Source organism: Cupressus sempervirens, chromosome 7 (assembly GCF_028749045.1).
Source record: "Cupressus sempervirens isolate cs-2001-9-10 chromosome 7, ASM2874904v1, whole genome shotgun sequence".
In the NCBI taxonomy this organism is placed as follows: Eukaryota; Viridiplantae; Streptophyta; class Pinopsida; order Cupressales; family Cupressaceae; genus Cupressus; species Cupressus sempervirens.
Window position 1 is genome coordinate 707,107,397 of NC_143124.1, and position 13,126 is coordinate 707,120,522.

The window sequence follows — 13,126 nt, forward strand, 5'->3', positions numbered from 1 at the left end:
AAGGAATCTCGAGGAAGAAAAGAGACAACAAGTAAAGGTAGTGGTAAGGCCCGCTGTTCCTGATAATAATACTCATTGGCAAGTGTTTGAGTCTGATGAGCAAATTGTGAGCTTCTTGCAGAATGAAGCAGAATTTTCAGAGAGAAATCAGTCAAGACTACAAGATCAATATGGTGATCAGATCATTCATCTCAATTCCAACAAGCTGCCCAAGGGTCTCATTACCTTGGAGAGTGTCTTTAATCCTGATGATCAGTCAAGGGATAAAGGGATGAATCTAGCTGCAGAAAAGGATGACCATGTCCCAGTTACTATTGCTGATGGAAAATCTCTTAACATGGGGAAGGTATGTTCTGAAGCTGAGCAAGAAAATTTCATTCATCTATGTCAAGAGTTTAGTGATGTATTTGCTTGGACATATGATGATTTAAAAGAGTTTGACCCTAGTTTGTTTCAGCATACCATAGATTTGGTTGATAGGGTCAAACCAGTAAGACAAAAGCAGAGGCCAGTGAATCCCAAGATTGAACCTTTGATGAGGAAAGAGCTATCCAAGTTGATTGAAGCTAACATAATTTTTCCTATTAAACACTCATCATGGGTGGCTAACCTTGTCCCTGTGAGAAAGAAGAATGGAGAAATCAGATTGTGTGTGGACTTTAGGGATCTCAATCAAGCTTCCCTTAAGGATCACCATCCTCTTCCTTCTATGGAGCAAATTCTGTCCAAGGTCAGTGGGTCAAGGAGATTCTCTTTTCTTGATGGGTTTTCTGGTTATAACCAAGTGCTGGTTAAAGAGTCTGATAGATACAAGACAGCATTTACTACTAAATGGGGCACCTATGCTTATTGCAAAATGCCATTTGGATTAACAAATGCAGGTGCCACATTCCAAAAGGCAATGGAGGTAGCTTTCAAAAGATTAATTGACAAGTTTGTCTTAGTATACCTTGATGATATAACTGTGTATTCCAAGAATGTGGAAGATCATCTTAATCATTTGAGACAGGTATTTCTAAGATGTAGAGAGTTTGGGGTTTCTCTCAACCCAGCCAAATGTGTTTTTGCTACAAACCAAGGGAAACTATTGGGACACATTGTATCTAAAGATGGATTAACCATTGATCCAGAAATAACAAAAGCAATACTTGCCCTTCCTCTCCCTAAACACAAGAAAGGGCTGCAAAGTTTCCTTGGTAGGATAAATTTTGTAAGAAGGTTTATTCCTAATCTTGCTACCATGGTGAAACCCCTTACAGCCATGCTCAAGAAAGATATGGTCTTCTCGTGGACCAAGGAGGGGAAGGAGAGTTTTGAAAAGATCAAGGCAGCCACAGCATCGGCCCCTACCCTCATGAACCCAAATTTTGAGAAAGATTTCATCCTCTACACTTTAGGTGGTGAGTCAAGTATTTCTGCTGTCCTGACTCAAACAAATGACAAGAATGAGGAGCAGCCCATAGCCTTCTTTAGTGAAGGGCTCAAGGAATACGAGGATAAGTATAGCTTTGTTGAGAAGCAAGCCCTTGCAGTCATTAGAGCCTTGAAGAAGTTCAGACACCTCTTATCCCATAATAGGATCCATTTGTTGGTGCCCCATGCTAGTGTAAAGGATTTCCTTTTGAGCAAGGACATCAGTGAAAAGAGGGCTGGATGGATCACTAGGGTAATGGAATATGATGTTGATATTCAGATTACTAAATTGGTAAGGGGAAGAGGATTATGTAAAGAAATGTTATCAGATCAGAATTCAGATGAAGAAGTTGCCATGGTAATAGCAGAGCAGCAGGAGGAAAGAAATGCTGATGGTCCAAGGAGCTGGATAAATGACATGAAGAATTTTTTATCAGGGAATGGATACCCTCAGGGATTGGACAGAGCTAAAAGAAGACAATATAGACTGCAGTCCATCCCTTATGTTGTAATTGATGGCATCCTATTCAGAAAGGATTTTAATCGGACCCTGTTGAGATGTATTGAAGAGGATCAGGTTGAGAGGATGATTAAAGAACTTCATGATGGCCCTGATGGTGGCCACTTCTCTGCAAGAACAACCGCCATGAAGATCATGAGGGCTGGATATTATTGGCCATCTCTGTTCCATGATTGTTACAAGTATGTGAGGAAATGTGAGAAATGTGCTTTTTTCTCAGGCAAACAGAGACTTGCAGCTCTTCCTCTTCATCCTATTCAGGTGGATCAGCCCTTCACCCAGTGGGGGTTGGATTTTATAGGCCCCATTAATCCTCCATCTAGTGCAGGTCATAAATGGATCTTGGCTGCTACTGATTATTTCACTAGGTGGACAGAGGCAGTTGCCTTGAAGGATGCCACAGAGCCATCAGTTGTTGAATTCCTTGATGGAGTTGTATCTAGATTTGGTGCTCCTTCTACTATCATCTCAGATAATGCCAAGTCTTTTGTTGGAACCCAGATTTGTGCATGGGCCATGAATCACAACATCTACCTGAGCACATCATCGAACTACTATCCTCAAGGTAATGGTTTGGCTGAATCTTCCAACAAGAATCTGATCAGAATTATGAAGAGGACAATAGAAGACAATCAGAGGGCCTGGCACAAGAAATTAAGGACTGCTCTGTGCGCTGATAGGATAACATCCAAGAGATCTATCGGGAATTCACCTTTTGTGCTAGTATATGGTAGGGAAGCTAGACTCCCAATCTCATTGGAGTTCCCATCCTTGGAGTTAGCTCATCAGCTGGAACTAGTTGAAGATGATGCCATGTCAGTAAGAATGGCAGAACTAATTGAGTTGGAAGAAAAGAGAAACAAAGCCATGAAAGCTCTAGAGAATCATCAACAGCAGATGAAGAAGAATTTTGATAAGAAGACAAGGACCAGAATCTTCAGAGAGGGGGATCTAGTCCTCAAATGGGACTCAGACAGAGCAAAACCAGGAAGACATTCCAAATTTGATGCACTATGGAGCGGCCCTTATCTGATTTCCAGTTGCAAACAGGCAAATGCATTCCAACTGAGCAGACCTAACGGTGAAACTCTGCCCATTCCAATCAATGGGATCTATTTGAAGCCCTGTTTCTGAAGGGTTATGAGTCCATGTACATAGTTAATCTAGTTGCTTCCTGTTTGTTTCTGTTTTGCAATAAGTGCACGTGCACATGGCTCTCTTCTTGAGTCGCCGTTTTCCAAAGTTTTGACATGTCTCAGGCTGCTGAGGAGGTTCTGTTTTTTTTCTTTTGTATCCAATCATTGAAGTAGAGCTAGAACCTTAAAGGTTTTTAATGTTTTGATTTCCTCTTTAAGGGTTAGGGTTTCTTGCAGTTCTCAGGATTCGTACCTTTCAGACCCATTTCTTGACTCCATAGCCCAATGGATTTTTTGCAGGCACTAGTCTTATGCATTGAGCGGGCTCATGCCCCCTGTGAGTCACCAGAAATGTTGTATTTCCACTTCCCGCCAAAATTCGCATTTTATATTGCCCTTCCCGCCTTCGATATGCCCATATTCAAATACCCGTGGAGATATTAGAATTACCAATGTTTTAAACCTTATAATATATTCTTACGACCCGCGAGTTTCTGGCCATCAGATCAACTGAGATCAGCGAAGGGCGCTCTCTCTATGGCGGAATTGCGCGAGGATTATATCAACGACATTGCGCCCTGGCGACACGTCGCGGGATGGGGTCCAGAATTTCGCTATGTCGCTATCGCATTTTAACCGGAGAATCTCCATAGCGACATAGCGCCCGGCGGAAATATTCACGGCGGACAGGTCACATTGCCGAAAAAATGTTGCGGTAGTCGGATAAAGGTTGGCGGGCCGGAGAAGATAAACAGCGAGAACTTCAGGCAAATCATTGGGCCCCATTATGTACCTCATCTGCCCAGTTGGCAAAGCTCGGTGCCACGGCAGCGAATCAAAAGGGACCACGCACGGATAGGGACATGTCATCGGTTGGGCGCTATGGCGCTATGTGAATTTAACCTCGATTTTCCCATAGCGACATGGCGCCTGGTCGACACGTGGTCACCCCTGTGAGGCCAAGTCGCAAGTTGCCTGGTGGTGTTTCGCTGGGCCAGTAAGGTACCACCACGTGTAACCAGGCCAGAATTTCTGACAGCACAGCTAGCACAGCCGGCTTTAAGATCTTCCCCGACAGATCAGGGCCGATCGACGGCAGGCGCCATCGCGTTATGGCAAAGCTGCAAGTTTCTTATCATGGCGACATAGCGCCCGTGCGCCGCGTGTCCTGGTGGGACCAATTTCATGCAGCCGAGGATTGAACGACCGATGGACCAACAGGAGGACGCCACGTATTAGCGAGCCCGGTGAATCAATAGAAATGGAGGGTTACGGGAGGTCAAGTTCTATGACTGTCAGATTAGAAGAGATCGGCGGCAGGCGCCATCTCGCCATGGTGAAGCTGCGAGTTTTTTATCATGGCGACATAGCGCCCATTTACCACGTGTCATTCAGGTGTGGTGCGGATGCTGAGGTGTCACCAGATACGATGGGCCCAGGGTAAAGACAGCACAGAGCACGACGAGTCTTCATGATCGTCGGATGGAGACAGATCTACGACTGGCGCTGTCTCGCCATCGGGAACTGCTCGGACTTTAGCATCAGCGACATAGCGCCCGTGCGCCGCGTGTCCTAGCGGGGTTGCATTTCATGCCGCCAGAAGCAGTTAGGGTTGGATGACCGACAAACCAACAGACAGATGCCACGTATCCGCGGGCCCAATGAATTAATAGAAACGGAAGGTCGCAAGAAGTCAGATCTGTGACCGTCAGATCAGGGCCGATCGACGGCAGGCGCCATCGCATTATGGCAAAGCTGCAAGATTTTTACCATGGCGACATCGCGCCCAATTGACGCGTGTCGGTGGGGTCAGGTCTCGCCGGATGCATCACTGTTGTGGCGCCGATTCGGATGGGCCCAGTCGCAGGAAGGAGGGTCCACGGCGAATCAGAAACAACCACGTGTGCCGAGTCAGAACACAGATATGTCGAGGGGCCAACTTTCTTGATACGACCAGCGCATTAAGGGGTGGGTTCTCCACCATCAGATCTGCAGAAATCTAGGGTCGGCGCTATCTCGCCATAGAGGAACTGCGCGGATTTTACAATGGCGAGTTAGCGCTCGGAGGACACGCGTCCTCACGGGTCCGGTTAGCTAACGGCTGGCGGTTAGCTGTTATTGTAACCGTCGCAGTCGTGACAATATTTAAAGGTGGCACGGTCAGTTCGATGAAGGTGGTCAATCGCGGAAGGACTCTCCAGGTGGCAAAACAAAGAGATACGATTGGCCCGCGTGGCCTAGTCGACATATAAGAAGCCTAGTCGACTGATAGGCTAGGTCGATTCATGAACCAAGAAGCAGAGATGATCGACGTTATCTTGCGATCTGATCTTCGCGATCATTTCTGACCTGCTAGGAATAAATGCAAGATATAAGGACACTCCACCCATTCAATCAGCTCATCTACCCTGTCAGGGAATGTTGTGGCGTCGTTCTGTCTCCTCCGGGCTCCTTCTCAAAGGATATGAGATTTCTTGGTATGCAAGTCAGGATTCAATCAGGTCTCCGATTGGATTTTCAGTATGGAGTTAATGCCAGTAGGTGAGAAGTGAATGTAATGCAGAAATCTTCAGTTATGCCTGAGCTATAAAGGCAATTTTGTGATCTATTCTTGGGGGACTCTTCCTGATTTTCTCTGCTACTGCTTCCAGACTTGCAGTGTAAAATCCCTTTGCCTCTGAGCCATGTAATACCCTGTATCATCTCTTTCAGCCATCAGTGTGCATGAGCATCATTTTGCCTCCCATTGGTGTATTGTTGAGATCAGTGATCTGCATACTGTATCTATCTTTGGCCTATTGGATAATTTACAAGTGAAATCCCCTTTTCCTAGTGTCTTTCAGTTGGTCCTCTGATCTGTATGTGATTATTGATCGATATAAGTCTGGATGTGTATGACTTTTGTATGTTACCCTGGTTTTGGAGTGTATATATGGGCAGGAATGAGTCTGAACACTCTGTTTTGGTGCATCACCGCCTTAGATTAGACTAGGTAGATTTGCTTTAACGCTCTCTTTCTCCCTTTCCCTTCTGAGAATAGATAGGTGCGCCCTGACAGTAAGAGGAAGTCGGCCTTCTCCGGAGACTCAACCTCGTAGTTCAAGTCCCACAGCTTGGAGGTTGTTTCCATGTTTCACTAGGTTGTCCTCGCGCATAGGCCTTGGACAAGGGTGCAAACCTAAGTGACAACAGTTCCTTTTGGAATATCCAATTCAATCACCAAGGGGTATTACCTTAGTTGCCAATTCAGGTTCGGGGTCGGATTCGGGTTCGAGAATCCAAATCATCGATTCGTGATTTTTTGTTTTTCCCATTATGGTTCGTGAGGATTTGTGTGTGTGTGTATACATGTATGTATGTATATTTGTGCGTATATATATATATATATATATATTCCAACTTTGGCCTGTGGACCCTTGGGGATTCGTGAGGGTCCACGTGGATTCGTGACAAATTCATTCAAGATTCGTGCAGTGTCTGGATTTGCCCTGTGGATTCATCCGGATACGCAATCCACAGATCCAGATGGATCCACAGTCCAAAACAAGGACCCTGCCCAGATCCAATGGATCCAGGCATGAATCCGGATCCGGATCGGACCTGGACCCAAATCTGACCTCCCGGGCACGAATCTGGTAACTAGGGGTATTACCAGCAAATAAATGACCGCTTCCTTATACTACCATGAACTGAGGTCATGAAAGTGTAATAAACATTTGGAAAGTCTCCCAATAGACATAAAAATGAATGAGAGTTTTATACTTGCATAATAATTGGAAAATAAAGAAAAATCTCCCTACATCTGATAAAACATATTTTCCAAATAAAGTCTCATTTGCAGTTTTCCAGAAAGCCTACTTATTTATATAGCCAAAGAAGAATAGAGAAATCCAAAAGTGGATATATGTTCTATACAAAGTTGCTGGTTTTTTGTAACATGGCTCACAAATTTCTCTTTCAGAACAGCTAATGGAACATGTGGAAAAATGCGCATCAGTTTGGATTATAATCCCCTTCAATCAGCTGTCCAGTTTGTGTCCTACATTTTCGTAGAGAATCCAATTAACCAGTTGTACCCTGAAAAAGATTGGCAGAGTTGTGATTTTTCTGCCAGCTCAGGAGCAGCATGTGACAGACAATCAGCAAAATATTAAACTGTCATGCTTAGTTGATAAAGAAAAACCATATATGTTACATCCCAATTTTTGACCTAGCTTGAAATATAGATGTTGAAGTTCACATGAAGCCAGTTGGCAGTTTAATTTGATATATAATCTGGCGAAATGGTAAGATAGTTAGTCGTTAGGATTTCAAGTGTAGATGACATGCCAATTATTCGTTAATCGCAAATTCATAGAATTTTAACTGATGTGATTATTTATAATTTATAATTTAATTATAGAGGAATTCCTTGCAGGGAGCTTGTCGAAGGGGTGGAAGCATTGTCAGAAAAGAATTAGACAGGGCATCACCATCACTAGACAGACGGGTAAAAGACCCAGCCAGAATACATCTGCGGGACTTGCATGAGTTATTTAATAATTTAATTAATAAATTAAATTTAAATATAAAACGCACCTTAAAGGATTTTTATTTTTTTTGTCATATTATTTTAATAATAATTTATATGTGCATTTAATAAATAAAATGATTTTTGATACATTATAATTTAATAATTAATAAAATAATTGTTGCTTGTACTTATAAGATTTTAATAACGTTAGAATTATAATAGAATTATTATAATTCTCGAAGTATAACTTTCCAACTCTATTCTTCCAATTTAACATTTTTTTGTTTTAAATGATAACACTTGACATTATTGATTGATTTTACATTTGGCAATTTGAGTTTTTGTGACATATTCTTATAGTCATCTTGGGTATTCGAAGGGCTTTCTTTATAAATTAATGGGAGCCGGAAAGTCATTGTTCGTCTCTTATGGAAGCCGTGGAATATGATCTTGTAACCGAAGGAAGCCAGAAGGTCTGGCCATAACTTTTATATAAAGCCATCAATGTAGCTTGGCAAAAAAGGAGGGGGAAAGTAATCGGCTTTCTCTCAAGCATGAACTTTCATCGATTTCCTTGCTAGAAATATTCTATAGATTCTTTTTAGTAACTTTTATCCTTGGTAAAAGATAATATATGTTAGCTTTGTTGTATCCGGCACCCATGCTCGATTATATATTTCCTTTGTTTTACTTTTCCTTCCGAATACATCCCTGCCCTGCTATGGTGTTGATAGCACCCAGTCTCTATTCATTTTGTATTCTGACCCTAAGCCAGGAATGGAGTTTTTGCTTCCTGTCGTGAGAGATTAGGAGCAGATGGAGTGTCACCCGTGGAAAATCAGAACAGGAAGAGGACTCCTTTTTACCCACTCAGAACATTCTGGATTATCTCACAAAGGTGTCACGCCAGAGTATTACTGAATCACGATATCCTTTTTATGCTAAGTCTGTTTGATTCATGAAGATTGCAAACTCGTATATTGCAGGGTCTTCTGTATATTTATTTCTGTTCACATGTTTGCATCAGTCATAAGTCTTTTGGTATTACTGTTGCATAGAAATTTATAACTTTGATTGCTCTTAAATTTGATCATGTTTTCTCCTAGTGATAACGTGTGAATTATGATGCCAAACTATACATTAAGTCTATCGATTTCTCCTTCTATATATATATATATATATATCTGATTATGTGAGTAATACTCTGAAACGTTTTTGAGCAATGACAAGGAAGTAATTATTCTAGATTGGACCAAATGTGTTTTGAAAAATAAATTTGCATATATATATAATTATATAACTAATCAACCTTGAGTTGATTTTGTTGTGCCTTAAAATCAATTTAGTATTAACATCTGCAGGTCACACAGCAAGCTAGGCGATTTTCTTCTAAGCACAGGACTCTCTGCAATTTTTGGTGACAGAGTCATGTAATCTCTTAAAAACAATCCGTATATTTCTTATTTTATTTTATTTTATTAAAGAGATGAATGCAAAATTTAACCGTAAACCATTAATAATAGCATGTGGAATTGACCACCGAACTGTTCTTCAAGACTACAATAACTAATACACAAGCCAGTTGAATATCTTGTAAAAATAGTCAATATCTTTGGTAATTTTGTTACTCAAATTTATACATAAGACTAGCATTTTCTTTTATTCATATAAACATCCAAATATGTGGTTTCTTTCAGAATCATATAAAGTCAATGGCCAAAATGTTAATAACTCCGTTGGTAAACAAATACATCTTGTTATAGTACAAATAACTAGAAGACGGTACACCAAGGAATTCACCTGGTGTAAATGCTAATATAGGGTGACGAGGTGATAAAGAGGAATCTGTAATATTTGAATCCGTAATCAGTTATGACATTTCAATATTTATCATTTAATAAGAATTAATTAATAGCTCATGCATATTCCTGTTATGATGATCATCTGTTGCCAAGTCATATGGCGTGTTTATCTCTTGAAGTTTAGTGGATGGTAAGATGTTCCCTGTCAATTCCGGGTAGGGAGGGCCTTTCTCGATTGAGATCATGTGAGGAAAATATTTGGTCCAAGGCTGGGTGGTAAAGCCCCTGACAATGTTTCACCTCTCTCAAGATGTTGGATATGCGTCAGAGAGAGATAAGCCATGCATTCAATTGTTTATCAGAAACAGGTATTATCATTTTTTGTTTATGAGAAGGTAAGATTTAATTGAAGTATTTCATTGTTATCATCATTTTACTTTCACATAAATGAATATTGAATATAAGTATTAATCTAATCTTGAGAAATTGTCACAAATAAGCAATCGAAGGAAAAGAAATCCGAGGCCCTAATTGATTGTGTGACAGTTGGAACTTTAATTGATATGGTGGTATTGGAAGCCCTAACTAAATCCGTGGTATTGAAAACCCTAGTTGAATCCGTGGTTGCGGAAGCCCTAAATTGAGTTCCGTCATCGCAGAAACCCTAGATAAAATCCGTTGTTGCGGAAGCCCTAAATTGAACCCGTGGTTGTGGAAGCCCTAAGTGGTAAAGCAGTACCAGAAGTCCTAAATAAACCGATGGTAATTGATGCCCTAATTGGTAAGATGATATGTGATGCCCTAATTTAAGTTATATTGGTATTTAGTGGTATTCATCAAATGATTTTTGAGTTAGCAGTCGATTTGAGAAATTGTTATAGTATATTTGTGGACTAACCCGGGTGGTTGCAGAAGCATACTTAGATGAATTTCAGTTTTCAGTTTTTCCGAGGTATGTGATTTCAATTTCTGAAGTAATTTCATTAAAAAGTATTTCAAGTATTTAGTTAAGAAATTTTATTCAACTGACTTTAATGGTAATCTTCTTCACATGAACATGAATGATGTAACTGTCTTCCTATAAAACTAGCATAACTGTATTCGTTGAGTATGTTGAATGGTAATTTAGACCCGATAAACCCAGTTGTTACAATATATCACCAACTACCAAACATACTTTCCAAGGTATACCCATGTTATGTTAGTGTCTATGATTCTATTAGTTCCCTTCAATTCAGATCCATACTACAATGGCACAGAAAATATTTACTCTAACATGATGTACAGAAATAAGAGGACTAATAAGCATTTCTACTCTGGATTAATAATCAATAATTCAAATATTTTAGATAGATCGCCTGAAGTTGTCAAATGTTCATTGAAAATCTTGACCCTATCAGGTATCATATCTTCACTAAGGCAGTTTTTGAACAGCTTTACCTACAAGGTATGATACTGATTTGCCAGAGTTTTACAAACTTGGCTTATTAACAAAAGATAATACAACTGTATGAGAAAATACTGTAACAACTTTAACATATTTATAATTAAAAACAGATATCACTAGAGTTTGAAAAGCATACATACCCGAGTTCCAAAATATGAGTTAATTACACGAGCTAGAAAAGATACTATGTTTCCAAGAAATGGTTGGGAAGCAAGCGCATAATCTGCACCCCAATGCTCTACTATTCCAGCAACAAACTGCAGTGAGATAATTTTGTATTATCGTTCATTAGCATAAATCAGCATCCTTACCAAGCAATCAACAAGATATATGCTTTAAATCAAACAACAAGAACTTTTACTATTACTTGAAGCCTTTATTTTCCAACATCTCCAATAAAGTTATTTTATTCTTATGCTGGCTATAAGTATATACATATGAGATAAACTTTCTGGTTTCTAAAAGTTTGCAAAACCAATAGATTCTCTTTATCTTCCACTACTTATACCTGATATCGCAAATTTGCAGATGTTCCAAGGAATGACCCATAAACAAGGGCTGTCTTCAACACAGGAGATTTTGTTTTGATATCATGTCTTCTAACACCTGTCCTCCATTGTTGTCTAATGATGAAGAGTGCATTTGTTAGACTCACTGTAGCAATACTAGAAACAAAACCCACACAAAAGAGTTTCATCCCTCCCATAACCACAGCAGTTATTCTTGCTCTTAAGTCCCAGCTTTTTCCTAGACCATTTCTCTGGAAGGCATTATCTGGGAGTGACCCTAGTAGCCCTTTCAAGCCATCCATTATTCCAGATGTACCCATCTTTTCTTCATATGAAAGAAATGACAAAGTAGGAGCAGGAAGCCAAACAGCAAAGAAAGAAACAACTGCTGACCGCAAAGAATCACTTATCACGTAGTCAAGCTCTTCAATAAATCGCCCTTTACGCTTTTCATATTGAGCTATCAATGTTGCTGTTATACATATAGTCTCCTCTAAAGCTAGCCTTTGCAAGAACCTTGGATCTGCTAACCATCTCTCCCTAAATCCCTGCATTTAGAAAATATTAGTACCTGTGAATGGACATAATACTACATATTGGAACAGTTGCATTGCAGATTCTGATGAAATTTTAACGCCATGTATAAAAAAGCATTATCAAATAAGTCAGATTACTCTTTAAAGTTTTAAACAGATAATAAATTTTAGTTATGCATCTCTTACTTCCATGCATCCTGATGATGGATCACTGAGTGTGATCCGAAACGTTGATGATAAAAAAATATACACACAATCTAATCCAGAAGCTACTGTTTGTAAAATTGAATGGATTGTGGAAAACTGATAATACTGAGATAATAAATTCTTTAAGTTGTCACATGAACATGAACAAAATTAGCATTTTATCCAAATTGAAGCCTTTATGTGTTTTGATTACCTCTACTAATCTTTAGAAATATTAACAGGATAATCATACTGAGAAAGATGAAGTACTTATCCATATATGCAGTTAGTTGAGCCTGAAGAAAAACAAGAGAAATCCAAAGATAGCTGCAGGGTGCGTTACTATAAACATTTAAAAAATAGCTGTTGTGAGGAGCATGCTGGTGAGGGTACCTATATATACCTGAAAATGATGTGTCAATTCAGCAATGAAAGGCTGCTTATCCAGATCCAAAAAGCTCTGCAATACCTCTGGAGATACCAATCCAAGGTCAAGCCCCTTCTGAAGATCCTGAACGTACAGAGTTACAACAAATATCATATCTACTACCACTTGTTTCTCAAACTAAATTATATTTTATGCAATCAGAAAGAAGACTATGATGAGATAGATATGAGCCATGAATTGACTTCCACACAATGGTTATGGATGCATTGCATGCATAGACAGATGTTTGTATAGACATGCAGCTTTTAGTTTTAAAAAATGAGTAGTAATATGGAAATTTTCCTACTTATAGACATGTCTACATGTATAACTATACATACGTGTTTAATTTTAGGCATAGACACACACAAAGACACAGTTCTTTGTTGAAAAATACCACAAATAATAATATTTTAACATTATATTTTTTGATGATGACATTGCTATGTCTTTCTATGTAAATACCATTAAAAAACCTGGTTTTTTATTGTCTTACAGTACATACAAAAGTGCATGACAATCTAGAATTCAATGTACTGCCCTCTCAATAAGCTTGCATTAGATAGACAATATAAAAAAACCAATCCTTCCTATTTCCAGTTTCTTAACATGGAATAACAAACTTACTGATCAGAGA

At 39.6% G+C, this 13,126-nt stretch overlaps 1 protein-coding gene across 1 annotated transcript in view; it reads right to left on the reverse strand.

The window, feature by feature from the left end:
• LOC149549177 (protein RETICULATA-RELATED 5, chloroplastic-like) overlaps window positions 1-13,126 on the reverse strand; it is a 97,826-nt gene that overhangs the window by 13,026 nt on the left and 71,674 nt on the right. The window contains exons 5-7 of the mRNA XM_089792589.1: window positions 12,466-12,573; window positions 11,340-11,888; window positions 10,972-11,088 (exon numbers count right to left, since the gene is read on the reverse strand). Coding sequence (XP_089648715.1) covers window positions 10,972-11,088; window positions 11,340-11,888; window positions 12,466-12,573 — 774 coding nt within the window. The remainder of the gene's footprint in view (window positions 1-10,971; window positions 11,089-11,339; window positions 11,889-12,465; window positions 12,574-13,126) is intronic.